Source organism: Tinamus guttatus, unplaced genomic scaffold, assembly GCF_059628265.1.
Source record: "Tinamus guttatus ecotype Peru unplaced genomic scaffold, ASM5962826v1 Tinamus_guttatus_pri_ptg000043l, whole genome shotgun sequence".
Lineage (NCBI taxonomy): Eukaryota > Metazoa > Chordata > Aves > Tinamiformes > Tinamidae > Tinamus > Tinamus guttatus.
In genome coordinates this window covers 510,737-532,209 of record NW_028288577.1, presented here as the reverse complement: position 1 = coordinate 532,209, position 21,473 = coordinate 510,737, and the positions used below count along the sequence as shown (strand labels likewise).

The 21,473-nt window shown below is 64.9% G+C and overlaps 1 protein-coding gene across 2 annotated transcripts; it reads right to left on the bottom strand.

Moving 5' to 3' along the window:
* Positions 1-292: 292 nt before the first annotated feature.
* On the bottom strand, positions 293-15,165 carry HNF1B (HNF1 homeobox B). 2 transcript variants are annotated; one of them, XM_088536090.1, is made up of 9 exons: positions 14,795-15,165; positions 10,421-10,620; positions 9,468-9,654; positions 9,040-9,281; positions 4,397-4,560; positions 2,353-2,488; positions 2,015-2,206; positions 1,448-1,566; positions 293-400 (listed from the first exon to the last, which is right to left on the bottom strand). In XM_088536090.1, the coding sequence occupies exons 1-9, from the start codon at positions 15,130-15,132 to the stop codon at positions 380-382; spliced, it is 1,599 nt and encodes a 532-aa protein (XP_088392216.1). In that variant the 5' UTR covers positions 15,133-15,165; the 3' UTR covers positions 293-379. The 2 variants fall into 2 exon arrangements, with proteins under 2 accessions (XP_088392216.1, XP_088392221.1); XM_088536095.1 differs by having other exon boundaries at positions 2,353-2,485.
* Between the last annotated feature and the right edge of the window lie 6,308 nt (positions 15,166-21,473).

Sequence of the window (21,473 nt, the reverse complement as noted above, 5' to 3'; positions counted from 1 at the left end):
GGGCTCAGTTCGACGGCACGCAAGATCCATCCCTCCATCCGCGTGGGCCTCGGCGGGGAGGAGGAGAATTAAATCTCGCTGATCGTCCCTCCGCCAGCTCCGGGGCGGCCCATTCCCATCTTCCCGGCAGAGCCGGCAGCCTCCCTGAAGGGGAACGCTTCGGAGCGAGTCCTGGAGACGCACCGGGAAATACTGTGTGGCAGGAGCGGGGTCCTCGCCGGGCCGGTGCTGCTCGGCGCCGGGGCCGCTCGAACGCGCCGCTACGTGAGCCGGCCCGGCCGCGCTAGGGCGAAGCCTCCGGCGGCTGCCGGGGCGCCCGCGGGATGTGGTGGAAAATCCGGTCTGGTTGCTAGGTGCAAAACAAGTGAAGTGTGGAGCATCACCAGGCTTGCAGGGGACACTAGGAGAGAGGCAAGAGAGGCGATGACTGGCTGGGCCAGGGACTCGCGCAGCCCCTGAGCAAGTGCGACGGGAAGAACACGTCCCCGGGCAGAAAACGCCCCCAAAATGACAACAACGTGCCCGTTTGTGCCCAGCGTCCCGGAGAAGCCGCTCAGCGGCGCTGCCGAGCGCAGCCAAGCGCGCGAGCGGCTCTGCTGCAGGAATGCCCGGCGAGCGAGCGGGGCCGTGCGCCTAGCACCTGCTGCTCGCCTTCTGCTTTAAAAACGGTGCAAAAAACCCATTCCCGGGGAGGCTGCCCATGGGGCAGGTGCCTGGCTCTGGCTGGGCAGCACGTGCTCAGAGCTGGTGCGAGGAGCGGGTCCCAGCTGCGGCGCTGCCTCCTCACACCCGCTTTTCATTCCCACTTTTTCTGCTCTAACGAAAGTGAGGGGGGAAAAAAAGCCCTAGGGAGTGAGGGACAGACAGGAACACGGGGCAATTTCCTGGGGCAGCCCCGCTCCGAGGCCAGGGGCGAGCGGCCCAGCGGGTGCATCCCGCGCCCTTCCCATTAGGGAAAGGCTTCCTGTGCTCGGAGGGCTCGTTCCAGCGGGCGAGCATCAAAGCCGGTGCGGCGCGCTTAATCAGGGAGCGGTTCGGGCTCATCGCACACCAGATGGGTCGATAACGCCTCGCCGAGGAAATGGCCTTCCCGGAGCGGCACAGCCGTGCCCGGCCGGCAAGGGGCTCCCAGGGACGCGCCGTGCCGGGATGCTCCCGCACACCGGGATGCTCCCGCGCCGCCCGGCCCCTTCCCTCGCCCCGCGGCGGAAGCCGCCGCTCGCCGCCGTGTTTGCTCTGCGGTCGCGGCCGGCATTTTTGCCTCTCCCCGTCACCCTCGGCGAGGGCGTTTATCTGCGCGCAAGTTCAAGGCTGCTCTCCTGTTTATCTAGCGATCAATAAGGGCCACATATTTCCCACAGCCCCCGGGCCGGCGGGAGAAGGGCCCATTGTGCGCGAGGGGCGCGCGCACCTGGCCCCGCGCGCAACGCGACGCGGCCCCGCGTACCTGCTTGCTGGAGGACATGTTGGTCAAGGTGCTGATGCTGCTCGTGTCGGTCACCACCATGGCCGAGGGGAAGCGGGAGGTGTGCGAATACTGGGGGGGCTCCTGCTTGTGCGCGTACACTGCGGGAGGCGGGAGAGGAGCCGTCAAGCCGGGGCACGGGCATCGCACGGGGGATTGATGGCATGGGGACGCGGGGGAGACAAAGGCACCGTGGGAACGTGCCGGAGCGCTGCCGGGCGCGTTGGCCGCTGCACGGAGAAGCGTCCCCAGGGCGGCAGGATGTCCTGAGCATGTGCCCGAGGTCAAAGCTTGCCGGACACAAGGGGTTATTTTATAACCCAAGTGTTTTCTTTTTCCCCCTCCCTCCCACCTCCATTTTGACCAAAGAATCTGCTTTTCGCCCCAGAAGGGGGTTGATGGAGCGTGACGGGCACCACGAGGCCGGGGCACGTGGGGAAGCTGCCGGAGATGGCCCCGCGGGCGCTCCGGAGCCCGGGACCCCCGCGACACCGAGCGCACCGGGGCAGCAGCACCGCGGTCCCGCCGAGCCCCCACGGCAGCCCTTACTGTGCGAGTTCTGCAGCTGCGTCATGGTGGCCATGAAGGGCTGCTGCGGCATGTGCCCGGGCGACTGCTGCATGAGCGGCTGCTGGTGCGGGCTGTGCAGCTGCTGCGAGAACTGCACGGGCTGCAGCGCCGCCAGGCTCCCGGCCACGCTGTTGATGACGGGCACGCTCTGCGCCTGCGACGTGTTCAGGCCTGGCAGGGGGACAGAGCGCGGCGTCAGCAGCCCTTGCAGCAAACCGGAGGGATCCCCGCGGGAAGCGCGGGAGCATCCGCAGGGATCCCCGCGGGAAGCGCGCTCGGGGCGCCAGCCCCGCCGTCGTGGGATGCAGGACACTTACTCTGTGCGATGGCCATGACGCCGGAGAGCGGGGTCATGATGAGGTTCTGGGACTGCTGCGGGTTGTGGTGGGACAAGCTGTGGATGTTGGTCAGGGTGCTCACCGGGGGCAGCCCGCCCCCCGACACCGAGATCTGCTGGAGACGCAAGCAGGACATGGCGTTAACAGCGGGCACAGGCAGCCCCAGCTGCCCACCCGGCCCCTGAACGACCCAGTCATAAACGGCCACTGAACAGCAAGAGTGGGACAGGAAAAGGTTTCCTGGAAGTGCTTCCACAGCCCCAGGGACACGATAGTTCCAGCACTTGCCGCTTGCTCCCCCGAGTCCATGGTGGGGGCAGCTGAGGACTCGCTGCACTCATTAACTAACCATCGCCTTGCAGGGGAAAGGTAGGTAATGCAAACACTGCAAGCTAGAATACCCCAGCAGGGCACAGCCAGTGGATGTGGGGCGGGGGCCTTGATTTAGGCAGCAATGAAGGGTTAGGCACAGGGCAGAGCCGCTTGGAGCACGCGAAACCGCTGGAGCTGCTTCCTAGTGCAAACGTGGGGCCGAGAGAGCACGCGAGTGATCGCACTGCTGCCCACGGGAAGGGGAGAGTTTACACTAAGACACTCCATCCCGTGGGTGTCACCGAGGTTGGAAGGGAGCGGGGGCTGTTCTGGAGACTGGTGCGAGCGCTGTGTTCATTTTGAACGTGTGCTTCGAGATGGCCCCTTTGCCATCGAAACAAATAGATCAATAAGTTCCAGTGCAGGAGAGTGAGTCACATTTCCTTATCCAGGACTTTCCACTTTCCCGGTTTCTCCAAGGCCGCAGGGGAGCACGCTCAGGCGTGCCGGCCCATCCCAGGTGAGGTCGGACCCAAAGCCCACGGGCTGGGACAGCCACATCCTCGTGGCGCCCTGGCAGGAGCCAGCCCCAGGACACAGCACCTTCCCCGGCTGCTCCCGCTTCCCGGGAGGACATGGAAGGCACATGTTTGCTCACCGAAACCGCAGCCTGCAGCATACTTTTGTGAAATAACTTGCAAGCACTAGCTAGCCTTGCCCAGAGATGGGAGATAAGCGGGCAGGCCGCGCGGCAGGAGGACGGTGCCGGCGGTGGAGACCTGCGGGGTCTTCCCACCACGTCCCCAAGCGGCTTCACCCACACCTCCCATTTCAGGGAGCTTCTGCTACATTTCCTTGGGGAAAAACACAGCAAATCCCACCCTTCCCAAGCAACCCCGTGAGAGCAGCCCTCCCTGCAGCGCGCTGCCCGCTGGGCTCCGCCGCCCTCGCTGCTCGTGACTCATTTTATGAGTTTCAGGCTCGGCGCTGCCATGCGGAGCAAGGAGGCAGCGGCCGTGCCGGGCCCAGTGGCGCGAGCGGAAGCGGGGACGGGCGCGGGGCGGGTGCTCCATGGCCCAGGGCCGTGTTTGACTTTCGTTTTCAGCGGCAAAAACGCCTCCCCGGAAGAGGAGGCACAGCCTGGCCGGGCGGCATCACCCCCCAACAGTTGCAATTCCTAAAAAGTGGCCATTATTCCCTTTTATAGTTCCTAAAAATGGCTATATTTTCAGCAACGGCCGAAATGCAATACTCAAGGCACGCTGCAGGGCAGTGCTGGGGATCCGGAGGGTTTCCCCAGTGCCTTATCGGGCTATCCCAATGGAGCATGCAAGGGCAGAGCACCCCAGGGTGAGCACAGCACCCGCACGCATGCACGGGCTGCAGGAGGACAAGCAGAGCCCAGCTCAGAAGGAAACCCCCACCAAAGGCAAAAACACAGAGAGCTTAAGGAAAAAATAACAAGTTAGGATTTATCGACACCCACGGCACCAGGAAAAAGCAAGCAGCAATCCAGCCCCATGGATGCGCTGAGGGCGTAGGGCTGAGCGCGCGCTGGGACCGGCCGCGTCCCCGCGCTGTCACCGTCCCCACAATGCGCCATTGTTCGGCGCGGGCCGCGTGTGAACCCGGCCGGCCGCCTGTTTGCTTTGCCCGCTGGGCCCGCTTATCTTATCAGCGCCGCGGCCACAATAGGGCCAGGTGTACTCACCATTTTGCCGTCGGGCGAGAGCAGCCCGTGGGCCGGCTCCAGGGCGCCCGGCGAGACCTGCTGCAGCACGGCCTGGCTGCTGGGCACCATGGCCGCGCCGCCGTGGTGGCCCATGGCCCCCGAGGCGGCCGCCTCGCCGCTCGCCGCCTGGCTGTACCGCACTCCTGCAAGACACGCGCGCCGTGAGAGCGCGCACGGGCGGCCCGACGCGCGGAGGGAGCCCGACCCCCAGCACCCTCCTGCATTGGGGAACCCCCCGGGGCTCCCCCGGCTCCACGGGCTTTGCAATGGGCTGTGCAGCGAGCGTGCAGGGGTCAGCGGTGTCACCGCGGGCTCTGTGCTTGGCAAGGGGGCAACAGGCTTTGGCAGGGAGCGATGCTGCCGTTTGCACCATTCCCACCATTCATGCACAATCTGGCATGTGCTGCAGCACCCGGGCAGCCTCGGGCTGCAGGACAGCTCCTAGGCATCCTGCATCCCTAGGTGTCCCACAGTCCCCGGCAGCTCCTGGACATCCTGCATTGCTGGGGCATCCCAAGGTATCCCACATCCCCGGGGCACCTGCTCCGCAGAGCTCCCCACCGCCATGGGCCCTTCCAGCACCAACTCCTGCTCCTTCCTCACACCCTTTCCAAACACATGATTAGTAAATTCCCCCAGGAAGACGGAAGAGCAACAGACACAGTTTGGATCCACCCTGAGCACAGCTCTTCACTATAAATATATTGAATTTGGCCTCACGCTGATAACCCGATGATCAGCTGTGTGTCATAGAAAGGCATCCAGAGATCACCAATAATTAACAGAGGGGAAAAAAAATAAAAAAACACCCACTGGGAACAAAAGCACCTTTACGGGGCTGCGGAGTCACCCATCCCGGGCGCTGAGCTCACATCCCCTTCCCAGAGCTCTGTGCCAGGCCAGCATTGGGCACTCTGCACAGCACAGAAAGGTGGTGCCATCACCGGAGTCTTGGCATCAGTAGGTACAAGTGCAAACATGGGACTCAAACGTTGCTCGAGTCCAATGCAAGCTACAGACTGTGCAACCATAAGGGGTCTAAGCACTATGACAAGTGTGTCAGGATGTGACTGCCTGCTAAGACAAGGACTGTTCAGTCTCTTTTGGACTCACTGAAGCTTTCAGCAAGAGAAAAAAAAAATCAATTTCTGGACCCCAACTTCCCTGCACCATTGGAGGATGCCTCTGATCCATGGGCGAGGACTCATGGAACAAAGAAACCATCTCTAAAAACATCAAAGTTTTAAAAGATGATTTTCAAGCTTTCCTCTGCAATCCCAGCCTGCTTCTTGCCAAGGGAAGAACTGCCCCTGGTTTCCAGATAATCCCAAGGCAAGAAGCCCACAAACTCCGGATGGAGGCCCAGCACCAAGGCGGGGGCCGTTGGAAGGCGCCGGGGCCGGCGGCGGTGCCGATGCCCCGCCGGAGCGGCCGCTCCTCGCGCGGTTGCCGCGCGGGTCGCCGCAGAGCTTTACGACCCGGTCCGAGTTCACGGTTTATGGGCGCCCGGGGCAGACGCTATTGAGGCCGCGGCGCCGGCAGCCCCGGCCCCGCTCTGAGCGGCCGCAGCTGGAGGCGGCTCCGGTGCCGAGACCCCCAACCCGGGCACCGACCTGCTCCCGAATATCCCGGGACGGCCCCACCGGAGCTGCGCGCTTTGAGGCTTTTGGGTTTTCTCCCCTGCAGCTACAACCGTAATGTAAAAGTCTTTTTATAGGACCTGGCTATTGCAGCCCTGGCCGTGCAGCCCCCAGCCCTTTCCTGCTCTCCCGCCTCTCCAGATCGGGATGCCGAGGCAGCCGGCCCGGCAGCTCCCAGCGCTGCAGCCCTGCCGGAGCCATGGGCTGGCCGGAGCACATGGCACCAGCTTTGGCACTGTCTGTGCCGCACCAATGTCCCCAAAACGGCTTCTGGGGCCTCGTGGTGTCCTCCACTGGGAAGCAAATCCTATGGGAAACATATCCCCCCAGCAGTCTCTCCACACTCTGTTCACCCTACAGACCACCTGCACCCTCTTCTACTCCTGTGCTGCAAGAAAGCATGGAAAGACAGACAGAAAAATCCCTTCCTTTGCATTCTGCCTCAAAATCTCTGGATTGGAGTCCTGTTTCCTTGGGAGGCAAAGCAATGAGGCAGCTTGGACCTCCCTGCTTTCAAATTATGTCCAGTCAAAATGCCGCAAGCTTGGTATTTTTTAACCTATTCCCCATGTAGCACAACCACCATCCACCCTGTGCCAAGAGCAGGGACATCCCAGCAGGACATGGGGGACATGGCACATGCCAGACCCAGCGTCCCGGTCACCCCACCACTCGCTGGTGATGCCCAGCACGACCAGGATGCTGCAGCAGCTCAGGGGACACAGCCCTTCGGGCAGGGTGACCGACCCCTGTGACCCTTCCAAAACCCAGGGCCAAAACACAACTTTTTGGGGCTGCCACTCAAGTTGTCCCTAAAGCGTTAACCTTGCTGAGTTATGGAGGGGCACGGTTTATACCCATTATAAACCTGTTTATTGGGACTGGACCCTCCCATTCTGCCGCTGCCATAAAGCCCTAATTACCCCCATAAACGCCGCAGCAGCCTCCCCGCGCGCCCGCGGCCGCACAATGGGCACGGCACTAAAACGGCACAGCTGCCGGCCGGGCACCGCCGCGGCACCGGCACCGCTGCAGCCAGGGCTTCGCAAAGGGCCATTAAAAAAATTGGGAAAAATACTCAAATTGCCCTCTCCACTCAGGAAACATCCAGGCTTAGATCTGAGTTATTCTTATATATAGGTCTACACTTGCAGCTATGCTTAAAAATATACCAGTGGTGTGCATTCATATTTATGAAAGCATCACCTCGGCTTGAGGATGCTCATGCAAGCATAGACAGATGCACATTATTTTGCCGCACTTTTATGCACAGTTCTATTGCATTACACATGATTACATTGTGTATATATGCAGGAGCATCCTAAAGGACACGGGGCGCGAGCCGGGGCGGCGAGGCCTTTGTATGCGCCCCCAGCCCGGCTCCGCGCCCCTTAATCCCATCAGCGGCCGATTGTCTGGGGGCGGCCGAGATAAGGAGGGCAGCAGCCGCGGCCACGCAGGGACCCGGCACGGGAGATAACGCCCAGCCTGACCTTCAAATCAAACAGGGAGCCGGGAGGGCTGATAACGCCCTGCAGGGAGGGAAAAGTCCAGAGCACAGGGGAGCCTCCGGAAGAGGCTCCCAGGTATCGGCCTCCGGGAGCAGAAAGGGTTAAAAACCCCATAGCGAGGGTCCCGAGAGCGGGCAGCGGGAAGCACAGCCGCGCTCCCGGCATCCCTTCCCTCTGCTTGCAAGATGCCATCGGCTCCTTCGCGGATGGGAGCCACGCGCACCTGGACCCGGTGTCATTGAGACGTTGCAGCATTTAGCACTGCGGGTGCAAGGGGCAAGGACAGTTCAAATGCCAGCACAGGCCGTGGTGGAGCCGAGCGCGCCTCCCGGGCTCCGAAGCAACCCCGTGCTGCATCCCTGCGCCCTGGTCCTGGAGCGGGAACCCACGGGCATCCCAGCTCCATGCCCGCCTCCTCCTCACCAGGGCTGGGACCCCCGTGCATCGCTGCAAGCCCCGAGGATGCTGCGGTGGCTCCTGCGGCAGCGGCTCGGCCGCGGGACATAAATGCCAGGGCTCATGGCCCCGGGGCCGCAGGATTAATGTGGGCGGGAGGGGAATGGCAGTGCCCCCGCGGGGGGACACAAAGGCGCGCGGGGGCACTTCAAAGGCGGCCGGGCCGGCCCGGAGCCCCCGCTTAATTGCCCGCTGGGCCCGTGGGGGCGGCGCGGGGGGACGCGGCCATGACAACGCGGGCGCTCGCCGGGGCGGCTTTGTGCGCCCCGCCGCCGACACCGAGAACAGCTGATGCGGCCGGCGCGGCGCTGGCCGGGCACCTTGGCGGGGACGGGACAGCGCGCAGGGCACGGCCGGGGCAGGGTCACGCCGTGGTCAGCGCCGCGGGACGGGGCTCGCGGTGCTCGCGGTGATGCCCGCCCAGCAGCCATCCCGCGGGCGCACGGCGGTGCAGGGTTCAAATAGGGGCAGGTGGAAATGCAGCCTCCATCCTGGCCAGCTGTGGGAGCGGGTGCATCCCCGCGTGCCTCTGCGGCGGCCCTGGATCCCAGGGAATGGCTGCTGCACCTTGGGTGCGCTGAGCTGGTACCCGGGTGTCAGGGCTGCAGCTGCATTCTGGCACACCTGGGATTTCCTCCACCACCAACGCCAAAAGGCAGCTCCAGCTACGCTATCTCCCCCTAAAGTCTGCCAGGATTTTTCAGTGGAAGCCCCTCCTGCACTCCAGCCTAGCTAGAGCATCTCCCTGCAGGATGCACTGCCTGGCACTGCATCCTGCCGTGCCATGCAGCAGCATGTACCGCCTGGCACTGCATCCTGCCATGCCATGCAGCAGCATCCCACTGGAGCATCCCGCAGCATAGCGGCCAGCCCAGGGCACTTTGCTGCTCAGCATCAAGCAGGGAACCCACCCAAACCCACGTGCTCCCCTTGCTGGACCCTCTCGCACCTGGGGGCTCAGTTTGCCCCAGGCAGAGCGGCGGAGCGGAGCCGCTCGGTGACGCCGCGTCCTCACCTGGCATCTTGCCGGGGGGCGACGCGCTGGGCTGGTTGTGGTGGGGGGAGCCGTGGGACAGCAGCAGGTTCATGCTGTGCGGGGGCGGCCCCGAGCTGTACGCGTCCATGGCCAGCTTCTGGCGGAAGGCCTCCTCCTTGCGCCGGTTGGCGAACCAGTTGTAGACGCGCACCTCGGTGACCAGGTTGGAGCCCAGCCCGTGCGCCTTGGAGGGGGACACCCCCCGCTGCAGACACTCGGCCCTGCGCAGAGCAAGGGAACCGTGTTGGGACATTGCGGAAAGGAGCGGGGGCGCTTCCAGCCCTTCCTGAATCCCGTCGGCTCCTCGAGAGGCTCCCAACGCGCTTGGGCACGCTGCGGCGCCCTGCGCCCCCCGGCAGCGGAGCATCCCGGGATGCGGCTCCGCGGGCACCGGTGCAGAGCGTTACCTGTTGCACTCCTCCACCAGCGCCTCGCGCTCCTCCTTGCTGGGGTTTTTCTGCCGCTCGTAGGCTTGGTACAAGATTTGCTGGGAGGCCGGCCCCCACTTGAAGCGGTTGCGCCGCATCTTCTTGCTGGGGGTCTCGGCACAGGCGTCCTCGAGCGGCCCGGCCCCCTGGTTCTGCTGATTGAACTCTGGAAAGAGAAACAGCAGCTGATCCTGACTGCCTTTGCCCGTCCTACTCGCACCGCCCTGGGCTGTCTGGTTGAATTCTGAAAGAGAAAGGAGCAGAGGTGATGGGGCTGCCGCCGCACGGCGCAGTGACCGCAGCGCCCGCGCTCCCCCGGCAAACGCCTGCCCGGAGCATCCCCTGCGCTGACCCTGGCACTGGCAAACCCTGGCCCCACACTCCAGCCCCACTCCTGCACGGGCTGCAAACCCTGCTGGAGGAGGAGGAGGAGGAGGAAGACGGCAGCGCTGCGCTGCTCCGAGCGCTCTGCAGCTGCCGGGGACGGGACGGGGCAGCCCTGCGCTGCCTCCCGCATCGCTCCCCACCAGGTTCACAGGGAATCCTCACAAGCAAAACAGCAGCAGCTGGGCCAGGGCACAGCCCCGGCTGCGCTTTAAGTACCACGGGCGGCTGCAGCCGGGCGCCAGGTGCGCCCCATTCACAGGTGCCTTTTCTCTCTCCTTCCTTCTGTGCAAGTGATTGCAAAAAACGGAGAGGGGAGAGGTGGGAAACATATCCAACTACATGCAATTATTAATTGCTCTCCCTTTTGGCTTATTAATTTTGCCCCCCATTAACTAGCTCTCCCTGTTAAGGGGATGCAGTCACCCAGAGTCGCTGCTGTTTCCACCAGTGCCACTTGCACGCGGCTGCTCGGGGAGCGAGCGGCTCCTGCCCGCCTGTCCCGGCGCTTTCAGCCCCGCTTTGCCCGCCGCGTGCCGGGTACTTACGGCGGAGGATCTCCCGCTGCTTGCGGACGTACCACGTGTAGAGCGCGGCGCGCTTCTGCGTCTTCATGGGGGTGCCCTTGTTGAGGTGCTGCGAGAGGTGCGACTGGTTGAGGCCGGTGACGTCCACCACCTCGCGCTGCGGGATGTTGTGCTGCTGCATGTAGCCCTTGATCATCTTGGCCGCCCGCCACGGGTCCTCGCTGCGGGAGACGCGGCGTTAGCGCCCGCAGCCCGCGCCGCCCGCGCGCCCGGGGACGCCGCTCGCTCGCGCTCCCGGCCCTGCACGGGGCAGTGCCCGGGGCTCCGTAACTGCGGCTGCTGCCGCCTTAGGGGCGATTTCTCCTCCGGGGTTTGCACGCGCGCCTGGCACTGATGCACACACACATATACCCACACATACATATGTATACGCATGGGAAGGCCCCGGGGGATGTTTCTCCCTAGCTTTGCAACACCGCCCGCGTTTTCGGTGGTCGGGAGCTGCTCGGCCCCCGAATCGCGGCAGGGCCCCAAGGTGTCGCCCCCAGCCGCCCTCCTGCCCCGCGCGGGGAGGACGCGGCGGCAACAGGCCGGGCAGGGTCATAAATCTCAGCCCTGGCAGCGCCAGCGACGCTCGCGGGAAGGAAGGGCCCCGGCCCCGAGCCCCGCTCCAGCTCTGCCGCCCTTTCCCACCCGCAGGAATGGTTATCCACGGGTGATCCCAGGAGACCCTATTGCAAGGGCAGGAGCGGGGCCAAGGCTCAGACCGGCGGTGCAAGCGCATGGGGCGACGCGGGCGACGCTCCCTGCGCTCACAGCAAAGCGCTCCCGCACCAGCCCGCAGCCTGGCCTCAGGACTTCCCAGCTCTGCGGTCGGGTGATCCCACGGGGTCGGGAGGCAAAGCGCCTCCTTCCTTCCACCCCACCAGCTCCGTGTCCCTGCTTTATGGGCACAGACTTTGGAGGAAAAAAATAGCAAATCTGAAAACGCGGCCAGTGCACTTTTAGATGGCATTATTGCTGGTTTATTCCTTAAGGGAAGACTATTATCCGTGCGGGCCTAAAAGGAAGTGCTGGAGCAGCAGCGTGGGCCCTGCGCCCGGTCACACTTGTGCACTCGAAGAATGAGATATTCTCCTGCTCTACCTGGAGCAGCCGTCCGGCTGCTTTTCCAATCCATCAGTTATTCTGAGTCCTTCAAGCTGTCACGGGAGAAGCCTAGTGGGTAGATTTCTTACTTTTTGTCCCCAATGCAGCGCCAAAACAGAGCCGCTGGGGAGCGAGGCGTGCGCCAGCAGCGCTCACGGCCGCGGGGAGAAGGGCACGGATCATGGCTGGGCGCCGGTGGCTTTTCCGGCACAGGGGATTTAAGGAGCTTTGTTCCTTCCTGCAACCGTGCGCGTTCCGTGGCCGCAGCCACACGGGGCAGGTCCGCGGGATGGGACTCTGCGCATGCGGCAAACCCCGGCGTGAGCCGTCCCGCACGGGATCCCGGAGCGCTCCGGCACGGAGAGCGGGCGGCCGGAGCACGAGGAAAACGGCTTTTCCTCCCTAACCTCCAGATTCCCATTCCCGGGGCCCAAGCGGGTCATGGCCCCCGGCTGGTCTTGCCCTTCACGGCTTCGTCATCGCGCAGCAGCGCAGAGCCCTCAGATCGCGGCCGCTGCAGCAAAGTGGCCTTGAATAAAATCTCTGTATTGCAATAAAATCTCTGTATTGCAATAAAATCTCTTTATTGCAATAAAATTTCTGCATTGGAATAAAATTGAAACTTTTTTTTTAATTGAAACAAAATTGAAATAAAATTTCTGAGTGGAAGTAAAAGTGAAAGTAAGTTTCTGAACAGAAATAAAATAAAAAGAAAATTTCTGAATGGAAATAAAATTGAAATAAAATTTCTGAATTGAAATAAAATCAAAATAAAATATTTGAATCAAAATAAAAGTTCTAAACTGAAGTAAAATCAAAATAAAATGTCTGAATGAAAATAACATTTCTGAATAGAAGTAAAATCAAAATAAAATATCTGAATTGAAGTAAACTTGAAAAAAAATCTGAATCAAAATAAAATTTCTGAATTGAAATCAAATTGGCAATGTTTTGGCTGAAAAAGAAAGGAATGGGGGAATTAGGAGGAAAAAAAAATCCCTGAGTTTCGCTTCATTTTGCCATTTCAGTTCAGGCTTCGCTCAGATCTTTCCTGCATGTTTCGGCCTCACGGTCCCCCAGCCCCTGCCCAGTCTTCCCTTCCCAAGTCGCGCTTCCCTTTACGGATCAACTTGACCGTATTTAAAAGGGTTAAACAACCTGAAACCAAACCCAAACATTTTGTTTCATGTTAAACAAAATGTTTGGACTTGACCCAGAATGAATCGTTGGAGTGTTTGTTTGGCTTCCCTTTTTCTTTCCTTTTTTTTTTTTTTTGGGTTAACCTAAAAACCCGAGAGGAAAAGCAGAGCTCTGGGTCTGGCCGAGCTGCCCGCGGACCCGTCCTGAATCGGAACCCGGGAAGTGCGGAGGCCACGGCGGGAAGCGGGAGGGAAGGGGTGCAGGAAAGCAGGAGCGCCGGGAAGGCCGGCAGAGCCGTTGGCAGAGCCCAGGCCACGGCCCTTCGCCACCGGTGCCTTTATGGAAGCGGGCGGGAGGTTGGGTTGTTTTTCCCTGTGAATCCCTGTCGCGATGGGTGGCTGCCCCAGCCAGGGTGCTCCATGGGCGCCTGCCGCCGCTTCCCGCCCCGCTCGCCCTCTTTGTCAGCCTTGAAACCAGGTAAATACACTCAACATCCGCCCAGAAATATGCCAAGAATTTATACACCTGGATTATAAAAGAGGCTCCCTACAGAAACGGTCTATCTAATCTGCATCGCTGTGCACACACGGGGGGATCAGAGGCGGGGGTGCTGCCCCTTCCCCTGGGCCGTGGCCTCGGGTCTCAGGGAGCGACCGCGACGGGAAATGCCCGGCCGACCCGCGCGGGATCCATGGGTCGGGCTGCCCGGCTGCTCCAGCGGAGCATTCTGGCTCGTTGGCTCCATGTGCTACACTGGGGCTCGGCCAGGCCTGCTCCAAGCGCCAGGCGAGACCCGCTTGGGCCAGGAGAAGGGGCTGGAATGGGAGCAGCCGGGAGCAGGTCGAGGCGAGTGCGCGCGCTGCGAGTACAAAGGCCTCTCGGAGCAAACACGGTGTCGGCACAAGGCTCCTCGGGGACATGCGCCGGCCGTTGTTTGCACCCGCGCAAACTTTGCACGGGAACACCTGCGCCCGAGCGGCCGCCCGCTCCGCACCGCGCACCCCAGCAGGATGCGGCCCCCGAGCGCCGGGGCCCGCGGGAAGGAGGGCCGGGGCAGGGGACGACAAGCCAGGAGGCAGCGAGCAATGTGACGCGAAAAGCGGGGACCTGCAGCAAGGCCAGGAGCAACCTGTGCCCCACAGAGCCTCTGGGGTGGGAGGCAGCCCCCCAGCGAGCCCAGCTCAGTCCCATCCACCCGGGCACCCCACAGCAGGGGTCTGCACCCACCTGCCACACCGGGGTCACCGTCCTGGGCAGAGGAACCACCGATGGCATTGGGGCTGCTTGGGCTGGTGGGGGGCTGCATCAGCACCGGGATGGCCCTGAGAGCCCCTCGCAGTTCCAGGTGCGGGATGGAGAGGAAAGGGGGTCCCGGCGAGGGCACGCGGATCTGGGCACCGTGAGGACGGAGCTCGGGGAGCTGCCACCATCCGGTACCACCCGACCAGGGGAAGGAGCCGGCAGCCCCGCGCCGCTCCAGGCCCCGCACCGGGCCGGGGGCTGCTCCACCGCGCTCCGACGGGGCCCCGCTCTGAGCGGCGCGGGGAGCTCGGACGGACGCGGCTCCGACCGACCGGGCTCGGACCAACGCGGCTCCGACGGACGCGACCCGCTCCAGCCCGACTCGGCCCGGCCCGGCACGGCGCGGCCCGGCGCGGTGCGAGCGGGACAGGGCGCAGGGACCTGGCGGGAGCCGGCGCCGAGCGGGGCCGGGCGGCCGCGTCCCCTCGGCACGGAAAAGAAACGAGCGGGCGCGTTTGGGGGTTTCCTCCTTCCCCCCTCCCCGCCTGGTTTACAACTTCGGCAATGAATAACCCGCCTCTCCGTGCGCCCTAATCGCGGCCCTTTGTGTATCTTTCTGTTGATGATTTATAGAAATAAATTAATAACACCGCGGGCTCCACGTGCTGCAGTTTATGTTTTATCTCCCGGCGCGGAGGCAGCAGGGAGCCGGCGGCGGGTCCGGCCTCCCCGGCCGCTCGCGGTCCGCGGCTACCGGAGCGCACGGAGCCCCGACGGGCCGGGCCGGGCCGGGCCGGGGCTCCCGTGCGCGGCTCCCCGCGGCGGCGGCGGCGCTGCCCGTCCCGGACCCCGCGCCCCCGGTACCTGATCATCCTGTCCACCTCGGCGCGCTGCTCCACGGCCTCCTCGGTGTTGAGCGCCTGGAGCTCGCGCAGGATGGGCGGCGTGTCGAACTCGTCGCCGTCCTCGGAGCCCTCGTCGCCGGAGAGCTTGCCCTTGGCGTGCCCGTTGGCGAGCGCGTGGAAGGCGGGCTTGGCGTCGGGCGGCGCGCCGGGGGACAGCGGCAGGCTCTCCAGCTTCACGCCGAAGCTGCTGCTGGGCACCATGTCGTCCAGGGCGCGGATGAGCCCTTCCTTGGTGGCCCCGGAGCTAAGCAGGGCGCCCAGGAGCTCCTGCTGCAGGGCGCTCAGCTGGGACACCATGGTCCCGCCGGGGCCCGCGGCTCCGCCGCGCCGGGCCGGCCGCGGCCCCGGTGCCGGTGGCGGTGCCGGGCCGCCCCGCCGACACCTGCCGCTCCGCCGCGGGCTGCCGAGGCTCCTGCGGGGAGCGGGCCGCTCTCTACCAAGCCATGATCGTACCAATATACCCTATGCAAATCAGCGCCGGGAGGCCTCTCCTCCGGGCCGGGGGGAGGCGGCGGCCCGGGCCCCGCGCCCCTCCCGCCCGGCCCAGCCCCCCCGCCGCCGCCGCCGCCGCCGCCACCGCCTTGCTGCTCCCGGCCTTTATCGGCCCCAGCGCGGCTGGACTTTGCCCGCGCGGCCGCCGGAGGCCACCGGGAGGAGCGGGCGGCCCGGCCCGGCCCGGCTCGGCAGCGCCGGGGCCGCCAGGTGGGCAGCGGGGCTCGGGGCGCCCCGACGGCGGCGCCGGGACCCCGGTGGCCGCGCGGCTCGGCGGCTGCCGCCCGTCGGGGCTGCTCCGCCGGCCGCGCCGCGCGTGTCGCCGCGGGGGTGATGTCCGCGCCGGGCCCGCGCGAGGGGACGGGCCGAGCGCGTGTCCCCCCCCACGGCAGCCCCACCGCCCGGCCCCGCGGATCCCTCCCGTCCGGGCACCGGCTCCTCGCGGGGCCCGGGGCTCGGCCCGCGCCACCCCGACAGCCCCTGGCCCCGGCGGGCGGCCCGGGCTCCCCCCGCGTCCCCGAGGTGCTGGTGGAGGCGGGGAGCAGCTTCCCGGGGCACGGGGGGCCCTGGAAGAAGGGGCTGAGCCCCATAGCTGGGACCTAGAAACCCCTCCCGGGTCCAGCGGTGAGTCCTGGCAGGACAGGATGTCCTGTTGGACATGACACCCCTGCTGGGACAGGAACCCCCCACCAGGGCAGGATGCCCCCCATGGGACAGGACCTCCAGGACAGGACAGGACCCCCCTGTTCCTGCAGCCGGGGCGCTCAGAGGGGCCGGGATGGGATTCGGCAGCGGGGGGTTCAGCCCCGCTGTGGGGCCAGCTGTGGGGTGGGCTCAGCACCTGGGCCTAGCAGGATGGGGAGGCTCCCCCCGGGCCCTGGAGAGGCAATTGGGATTGAGAGGAGAGAGTGGGTCTGGGAATGGACAAAAAAGTGCCCACATGGGGCAGGGGGACCGAGCAAGAGCTGGTTTCTCACACAATAAACTCGTTGGGTCCCCACAGAGTGACTGGCACGGAATCAGCAGCGCAAGGAGCCAGCGGGACACAGCGCGTCGTGTGTCAGGATGCGGCCGGGAGCACGGCAGAGCTGAGCCCACCTGCCCTCTGCACCAGCACAACCGCTGCCTTCACGGAGCCGCTTCCCTCCAGCTGGACCGTGTTGGGGACCCCGGCTCCAGCCCCCAGGAGAGCCTGGCCGTGGGCAACAGCGCCAGGAACACCCATGAAACCACCCGGGTGTCAGGAGGCGGATGATGCTCCGGCAGCACGGAGCGGCCGGGGGCTCCGCTCAGGCTGCACTGCCGGGTGCTGGTGTGGGCGCAGCGGCCACAGTGGGATGGGGCTGCCCACTGCACGCAACCTGCAGCTGGAAGGCGTCGAGCGACCTGCGCGCTTCTCAGCATGGTTGTGGTGGCCAGAGGTGCCACCGTGAGGTGTTGAACACCATGCCACGTGCCATGGCTGGGACCCATCTCGCGGCCCCATGGGGTCCAGTGCGCCAGCAGCAGAGCCAGCAGCGAGCAGAGCTCACCCGTGGCCTGGAGCGCGGCTGGGCTCCAGCCTCCCACCGTGGGCTCCCTGGCCAGGTGGCCCTGCTCAAAGGGCAGAGCCCATGGGAAGCCCCCGTGCGAGAGCCGGGATCACAAATGGGAGCGGGATGAGCGCCCCGGCGGTGAGGCCAGTGGAGCCGGCGCGCAGGTGACCCCCTCCACGCGCCTCCGCATGGGAACCGCCCGCCGCTGCCTTGGGAAGCTCCCCGCTCTCTTTCAAGTGGGCTGGTGAGCTTTGACTTGGTCTTTGCACAGGCTTCATGGCACTGCATGATAATAATGTTCTGTCACAGTGGGTGACCTGGACCTTGTCCTATTTCCACACATTCGGAGCCACCTGGCTAATGAAGTGGATATTGTTTTCTGGTCCATCTCTCCCACCCGGCGCTTCCCCCTTCCTCCACGCCCAGCTCTTCCCAGCGCCCGCGGAGCGGCGCGGTGGCCGGCGCGTTCCCACCGCTGCCGCACACCTCATTAACTCTTCCCAGCAGACGGAGGCAGCCATGGCAGCCCCGGAGGCCGCCGGAGCTTCCCAGGGCCGCGGTGTCTCCGCCGGGGCCGCGCGCCATTTCGGCACCCGCCAGGGAGCGTCTCCGGGCGCTCCTGCGTGGCCGCCCGCTGCTCGCAGGGGCAAACCCCGTTGCAAAACGCCCCCGGGAGTGACGCTGCAAGAGGGGTCGGGACTTTGCCCTTGGCACTGGGCTCCTCCGCCCCGGATCCAGCCCGTGGCGGCACCCGCAGCCCCGGTGGGGCACAGCGGCCCATGCGGGAGCCCCACACGGCCGCGCTGGCAGGGGCTGCCCGTCCTCGTGCGGCTGCATTCGCTGCCCGAGCGCCAGCAGCCGCCCCCGACCCGCGGCCGTGTTCCCACCAAAACAAGGCCATTAAAGCCCCCGTCTGCGGCCCTCGCGCCGCTGCCCCCGCTCGCGCCCGGGGTGCTGCCTCCCGCGCGCGGCTGACGTAATGTTTTGAAGCCGTCTCCCATCCCCACCTTTATTAAATATGACCTGCGCTTGCTCCCGCGCGGAGGCGAGGGGAAGCTGCGGTTGCGGCGCGGAGCAGACATGAAAGGCAGAGGTGGCCGCGGGGCCCCAGGGGACTTCCAGCCCGCGGAGCGTGGCCGGCGGCACCGCGTTGGGCCCCGCGAGCTCCGGGCGCGCTCCAGGCAGCCCCATTCCCGACAGGGCAGGGCGGCGCAGGAGACTGCTCATCCATGGTCCCAAACGGCGCCGGAGCCCCACGGACAGCTCCATGTCCGGGCAGCCTCGGGACAACGGCACAAGCTCCCGGCAGCTCCAGGCGAGCAGGCCCGGTCCGGACGAGCAGCTTGGGAATGGGGCCCGTGCGGGCCCCCAGAGCTGCCCCGCCAAGTCGAGTGTGCAAAAGTGACTCTCGATCCACCCACGCAAATCCCAGCCCGTTCCGGTATCGGGGAAGCGCAGGGAGCTCCAGGGAGGCTCTGGCATGAGCTGGCCGTGTCTTGGGCACACGGAGGCCCCTCAGGCCCTGCCGAGGAGTTGTGTTTCCTCAGTAAAATGCTTCCATTCCACCATCCCCTCGACGCCACGGAGTTTCTCCTCCTGGCTACAGGCTCCGAAGATCCGCTCTGGTTTCCGCCACAGCCTCATCTCCCTCCCAGCTCACCCCAACGCAATGGGCACAAGATAGCTGAGCAGCTGGGGACGCCCTGGGCGGCTTGGAGGCCGAGCGGGTCCCACAAACGCAGGAGGTCCCCGCACTGCCCCAAATGGCACCCGGGAGGGGTGGCCGGCCAGGACCTGGGTGCTCAGGGCATGCATGCGTGCAAGCACATGCACATGCAAGCATGCGTATGTGCATGCGTGTGTGCATGCGCAGGGGCTGCCCGGTGCAGGGAGCTGCTCCCGGCCTCCCCGGGGAGGCGGCTGGTGGAGAGGACCCGAGGGAGGAGGACAGGCAGCAGCAGTGTCTGTCACCGCGGTAATTAATGCTTCTCCCTTCCACTTTGCAAATAACCCCCGACTCTCTTTGTGCCGTGATAAATGGCCCCTTTGAAGTTCACCTTTCCCCAAAGCAAAGCAAAGAAACTTTCATAACGCGGCTGCTCCCCTCCCGCCCGCTGCGGAGCCCTCCGTGCTCCCGGGACGGGGTCTTGCTCCGTCACCTGCCCGGTCGGGCCACCGCGGCCAGGCCTGTGTCCCCTGGGCACCGTCCCACTGGCGCAGACCAGGGCTCCCAGTGGCACAGGTTGGTGCTCCGGCCTCCGGTGCTGCCAGGAATGGCCTTTCCAGGGGCTTTCCACCCCGGGAGCCCCCTGGCCAGCTCGGCCATTCCCGTCTGCCCATGGCCCCACGTGCACGTTGCCCATCCTCGGGGCTGAGAGGGAGCATTGCCATCATGGAAAGAAAGAAGGAGCCCAAACAGCGCCGGGGGCAGCGCAGTTAAATGCAGATGAGGCCGTTACCGGGCGAGCGTTTTCCAAGGCTGCCAGACAGCCCATAGCGAGCAGCAGCGCTGCGTCCCTGCAGCCCTCGTGTGGGCACAAATCGGGCTGGACCGGGGGACAAAGCACCCCAATGGCAACCCGCTACTCCTGGTCCAAAAAACACCCAAGCTGGAGCCAGGCCGGGCAGCCTGGGAGCGCCGGGGTCCGGAGCAGGGGGGCACGGTGAGAGCGGGAAAAGGGAGGGCGAAAAAGAGAAAATTGCCAAAGTCAATGGCTCGGAACAGCGGGCGGCCTCAGTGACGGCAGTGTGACTTTGATTCCCCTATCATAACCCCGAATTAAAAATGCAGGCAATTACTTGCATGGCTTCCCCCCGATGAGGCCGGGCCTGGCCGTCATTAATGCAGGCGCACAGAGAAAAGCCATTAGGGCCCGCGCCGGGGCATGTTCCTCTGAGAAAGTTCCGCTTGAGGAAGAAGTCTGGCGAAAGTTAAATTTCACACATTTCGGCGCTGCCCAAGCAAGGCCGGGCTCCCTCAAAGCCGCCTTTGTCCGTGTTGCCGCCCCCGCGCGCGGAGCATCCCGGGGCCGCGGGAGCCGTGCGGAGCATCGCCCTGGCCAAGCCAGGCTCCATGTGCTGGTGTGTCCTGGGAAACACCTGGGCTTTGGGTGAAAGCCCCAGGAAAGCAGTAGCGGGGAGGCTCCGAGCCCCTGAGATGCCCCCAAAGCCACCCGGCCATGTGAGCAATCCCCATGGAAAAGGCTCCAGCGCGTTGTGAGCAGAACCCCTGCGGAGGCTGCTCCGCGGTGCTCCCGGTGCCGGCTCCCGGGCCATCCATCAGCGCAGCCCCGCGGAGGCTCCGGGGGAGACAAGGGCAAGAGACAGGATAAAAATGACGGCGCACGGGGCCGAGGGCAGCAAGGTGGCCCCGAGCCATTTTTTAAAGGCAGAGAGGGCAGGTGGGAGCGAGGAGCCGCCATCTCCCCCCTCCAGGAGCTTCCCAGGCTCCGGGACCCAATGAGGAGACCCCGCACATAGGCAATGGGTCTGATGGCACCTGCGATCCTGGCAAGGAGACCCTTGGGCACTGGCAAAGCAGCCCCTGGGCACGTCCTGTGCACGCAGCAAGGAGCCTCCTGTGCATGCACGCAGCAAGGAGCCTCCTGTGCATGCAGCAGCAAGGGCAGCCCTGTGCACCTCGTGCACACCCAGCAAGGAGGCCGCTGGCCTCGCTCTTCCCGCGGCTCCTGCCTGGTGCTGCCGGTGCCGCAGGAGGCCTGGGACGTGGTGCCATCTCGTGGTGCCTCAACAGCCTCTCAGGGACATCCCCGGCCACCTCACAGTGGCAGCAGAGGTGGCAGCGTGGCCGTTGCGGAGGCTTCGTGCAGCCCCAGCAGGGCGAGGTGCCACGGCAGGACGGAGGCGCAGGGCCCCCACAGCCCAGGCAGCGGAGGATGCTTTTTTGCAGAGAAAATGAACTGTTTCTTCACAGGGCTCCTGGCGGCCGCGTTGGTTTCCAAGGGCTCGGGGCAATGAAAGCCCCGGGGGATCGGGGTGATCCCGGGTGGTGCCCCGGGCGGTTGGGACACCCCGTCTGTGCACGGGGAAAGGCCGCGGGGCCTGCGCGGCGCCCGGGCGCCTGACCCGGCCCCGCCGCGGTTCAGCGGCTCCCCGGGAGCGGGGAGTTAATGAGTGACGAGCGGCCGCGGCGTCCCGGCGCTGCCACCCCGCGCTCGGCTCCCGCAGCGCCCACCAGAGCCGGGAAATGCCCAGGAAATGAGTCGGGTTCCTGCTCCAGCCCTGGAGAAGCAGCCTCAGAAATGGAGGGGCAAGGAGGAACCTCCAACAGCCCCGTCCATCAGCACTGTGGTCCCTGGGCTGCTCGCTGCCTGCTCCAGGGGGGACCGTGCGGCTCTGGATCCCCTTCCCAAAAGTGCTCCCTGTTTCTGCATGCCACGCACGCGCTCCGGCGCTCAGCACCCTGCCCCACACACTCACCCCATCTCCTCCGTCAACGGAGGTTTCTCCATTCAGAAAAGCAGCTTCCTGCTCGCTGGGCTGCGCGGACAGCCCTGCTCCAAGGCCGGGAGCGCATGGAGGCAGCTTGGGAAGCGCAGCCGTGTCCGTAGCGGGAACCGGACGGACCTAGAGAAAAAACACAGCTGCAAA

Coding starts and splice junctions, on each gene's coding strand:
- HNF1B (XM_088536090.1), bottom strand. CDS start 15,132: ATGGTGTCCCAGCTGAGCGCCCTGCAGCAGGAGCTCCTGGGCGCCCTG. Junction 2,489..4,396: donor TCTCGCCCGACGGCAAAATG/GTGAGTACACCT, acceptor TTGCGTCTCCAG/CAGATCTCGGTGTCGGGGGG. Junction 401..1,447: donor ACATGTCCTCCAGCAAGCAG/GTACGCGGGGCC, acceptor CCTCTCTCCTAG/TGTCCCCTGCAAGCCTGGTG.